This window comes from Dysidea avara, chromosome 4 (genome assembly GCF_963678975.1).
Source record: "Dysidea avara chromosome 4, odDysAvar1.4, whole genome shotgun sequence".
Taxonomy (NCBI): Eukaryota; Metazoa; Porifera; class Demospongiae; order Dictyoceratida; family Dysideidae; genus Dysidea; species Dysidea avara.
In genome coordinates, this window is record NC_089275.1 from 17,463,333 (window position 1) to 17,467,147 (window position 3,815).

General features: G+C 38.0%; 1 protein-coding gene across 1 annotated transcript; it reads left to right on the forward strand.

Moving 5' to 3' along the window:
- Positions 1-201: 201 nt before the first annotated feature.
- Positions 202-3,359, forward strand: LOC136252885 (3-oxoacyl-[acyl-carrier-protein] reductase FabG-like). Its single transcript, XM_066045465.1, has 3 exons — positions 202-295; positions 1,831-2,057; positions 2,491-3,359. The coding sequence occupies exons 2-3, from the start codon at positions 1,878-1,880 to the stop codon at positions 3,151-3,153; spliced, it is 843 nt and encodes a 280-aa protein (XP_065901537.1). The 5' UTR covers positions 202-295; positions 1,831-1,877; the 3' UTR covers positions 3,154-3,359.
- Positions 3,360-3,815: the final 456 nt, after the last annotated feature.

Consider the following 3,815-nt stretch of genomic DNA (forward strand, 5'->3'; position numbering starts at 1 on the left):
CCACTTCCGAACAATTGACATAGCTAGCTAGTCATTTTTTTAGTTCCCATGACAAAAAAGACATGATCACATGTTGTAATGGTTAAATGAAACAACTGAGTCGCCTGTTTACTTTATTCCTTTTACTGATACATTAATGGTCTACATGTTCAGTGTACATATACCAGTTCCGTTTGGGACTGCACGATGACGTCAATAAAAACGTGACATCACGCAAACCGCTTGTTTTCAAATTTTTCTAACGGAGCAGTGTCACAGCGAGCTGAGAACGGGCTAGCTAACCACACAGCACAAGGTAATTTCTATTGCACTTGTACATATCTACATGTGTGGTATACTGCATGGTGTATTTCAAACAATGAGTCCTCGAGGAGTCAAGAAATAAATTTTAAAAGTCCGGTCTGACGGCGATGAGCCCTGACTTGATGGTCGGGTTAGGCTGCATGGTAGCCACTAACTAGCTACTTCAGCCAATAGGCTTAATGAGAATTGAGCTGAGCATTATTAGCCAGCAGATACTTTCGCAGTCACGAGAGACAATAAAGTTTGCTAGTCTCGTGCCCAGACCGCTTTTTTTTCTTTTTGTTTTTCTTTTTTCTCCGCCCCCACACAAAGAAAAAAGCGGTCTGGGCACGAGACTAGAAGTTGGCGTCTCGATTCAAGGGGATGGCACTTTAATATACCCTGTACTCTGATCTTCATCCTCGGTCAAAGTGAAAGTCAAAAGTCAAGCTAGAATTTTGCAGCTGGTCAAAGAATAAGCATGATTTGTAAGGTGTAAAAGAGCATCCTATTGGCGACTACAAGCAACCTCAAACATATCACATCTTCACAAAACTTCATGACAAACTCTTTCATGCATTATGTAGCTTTTACAGTATCTAAGGTAACTCCAAAACGAACATCGCAAATATTAATTTTAGTCATTACCAACAACACAATCTGATTGGTGTGACCTGTTTTTGTGAATGGACGGGTGCCGCCACACTAATTTGCATGCGAGTGGGCGGTCCATTTCCACTGTAAGATTGGCAGCTTTTCAAGCCAAATTTTCCTGGCTAAACTATTAGCTACATTTTTTTTTGATTTATAGTTTTGCATCACCGCTGCCTCCACATTCATTACTGCTATAATTGATCATGTGCACTGGCATCTCGATGTTTAGACAAACTAGCCATCATTTTCAGCTACGGGTAAAGTGTAAGCATAAGCTTTAAGTAGGCCTTTGATTATACTTGTAGTGACAGGTGGCTGATGAAAAATGACCACCCACACACATCAAAGCTGAGGAGGTGGCTGATAAGAAACTAGCTAGCAATCTGGCCTAATGGTTATTGCCATTTATTATTGTTATGCCAGCCAACACCTGTTGAGGTAGGTAGGGGAAAATCCAAGATTTCACATACTAACAGGGACAAAGCTTTATGATGCATGGGGCTCAAAAATGAGGTGTATAGCTAGTTGGTTGACATGCATAAGTAACATAACTAGTCTTGTATGCAAGTACACTAAGCATGTTGGACCATTGGAAAGAATGGAAATGGAAGCAAAACATGGAAAATGGAAATAATCTTCATTATACATGTATGATACCTTACTTTGTAGCCACCTCTTTATGACCATCTTGCTACAAAGACCAGACTGAGTTTACAAAGGCCACATGTATGAGTGTGTTGAATTTACTTAGATCCTAGTCATGGCCTCATAATAAGACCATCCTATTGTTTTACTTGAGCATATACTTGATTTGACCTTTTCCATTTTACTATTGATTTTACCACTATACATTGCATATCATGGTGTCAGTACTATAGTATAAATATTGTCTAGTTTTGGATTGAACACATAAAATTCCAAGGCAGTTCTGGAAAGAAAAAATGTCTGCTACACCTGAAGCAAAAAAGAAGAAGACAGACTATAGTTCACCAAGATTTGGTGGCAAGGTAGCAATAGTCACTGGAGGAGCTTCGGGGATTGGATTAGCAACAGTAGAACAACTGGCTCAAGAAGGAACAAGCGTTGCTATCTTTGATATCGACAAGTCAGCAGGAGAGAAAGTATGAGTATGGCAAATGTATTAGTTGTGTATACATGTGTACAGAGTCTCTATTGTAGTTAGTAGATCTCATGTCTTAAACCTCTGGGTTTCATTTAATTAAAAATCTTGAAAATTGTCATTGATGCTTATTTCTTATGCTCAAAATTATTGGCACAATCCTAGGTTTGATCTTAAGAAGGAGCATTCTTGTATCAGAAATACATTACATGTCAGCTTGCTTAATGGTATTATTGTTCTCCATCCATCCATATTTACTTACGTATTTTTTAGAAATCTTAGTGAAATACACTAAATAATTGAGTGCTGTTTGGTATAACTCTAAGATCATAATATTAAACTATTTTTACTTGTAAAAAGTACGGCTATTAGCTAACCTTGTTGATAAAAATTAACTAATGATATTACTAGCTAAGTTTTCTCCATCTCTGTAGGCTGTTGAAGAGTTTAGTTTACAAGGAATGAATGTGACCTTTTATGAGGTGGATATTTCAGACAAGGATCAATGTGTAGCAGCAGTGAAGAAAGTTGCAGATAATAACAATGGGCTTGTACACTTCCTGGTCAACAGTGCTGCATTCTTTTCCTTCAAAGGAATCACAACAGATAAGGAAGACTGGGATAACTCTTTTGGTGTAAACGTAGTCGGCTTTGCTAACATGGTACAGGCTTGCTATCCATACATGAAAGAGATGAAAGGAGTTGATAAGTCAGTGGTAAATATTTCCAGTGCTGCAGCTCACCGATCATTAAAAGATCGTTGGGCATATTCAGCTAGCAAGGGTGCCATTATAAGTATTACAAAGTGTATGGCTTTGGATCTATCTATTGATGGCATAAGAGTAAATTCCATCAGCCCTGGCTGGGTGTGGACACCAATAGTGATGAAACTTGCTGCTGAAGATGGAGGTAGAGAAAAATGGGAGCCAATATGTGCAAACTATCATATGCTGAGAAGATTCTGTGAGGCGAGTGAAGTAGCCAGTGCCATCTGCTTCCTACTCAGTCAAGATGCTTCTTACATCACGGGTACAGATTTGCCAGTTGATGGTGGCTTCACATCTATGAGTCCTGAAGGATATGGAGAGAGTATATAGTTTTGCTGAGTCCAGCTATTAGCTAAATAGATTATTAGAACCACGGTGATTTTTAGGTTTGTTATAAGTATTTCATTAACAATGTAGTACATGTGTGCATGTTCTGTAGTAAATACAGCATGTAATAATAAACAGCAATAATTGTGCAGTTCTTCGATAGTTATTTGTGCTAGTGGCAACCATGCAGAACTTTCATTGTGCTTCAATTTAGAAAGAATCGTGTATATATTCCTTCATATTTTGGGTGTTGTGAACTACTGTGCTATAGCTTCCTATATGTTAGCTATAATGAGTTTGTTTACTGTTTCATTCCTTGAGACATGTACGATTCAGTTCAGAATTCATGAACAATTTTATTACAACTGCTCCTTTTAAAAACAGAAATGCATGCGTACAGTAATGCATAATGTATCCTAGCTTATACAGCAATAAATTATAATATATGAACTCACAATTACTGGTGGCTACATTATTTTGCGCTAATAATGCGGCAAACCGTTTGATGGTGTGGAGGCTAGGTTGTTGCATGGGTTTTTGCCTAAACCATGCATCCCTCCTTTACTACTTGATTTGATACACATACATATATACACCAAAATATTTCGTAGATTTGAATTTAGTTACTCAGTACGTGGACAGGCAGATTATAAAGGGGACCATCC

What these genes read in the sequence shown, in the direction of transcription:
- LOC136252885 (XM_066045465.1), top strand. Translation starts at nt 1,878, where the DNA reads ATGTCTGCTACACCTGAAGCAAAAAAGAAGAAGACAGACTATAGTTCA. An exon ending in ACAAGTCAGCAGGAGAGAAA is followed by an intron (nt 2,058 to 2,490) that starts GTATGAGTATGG and finishes CCATCTCTGTAG; the next exon opens with GCTGTTGAAGAGTTTAGTTT.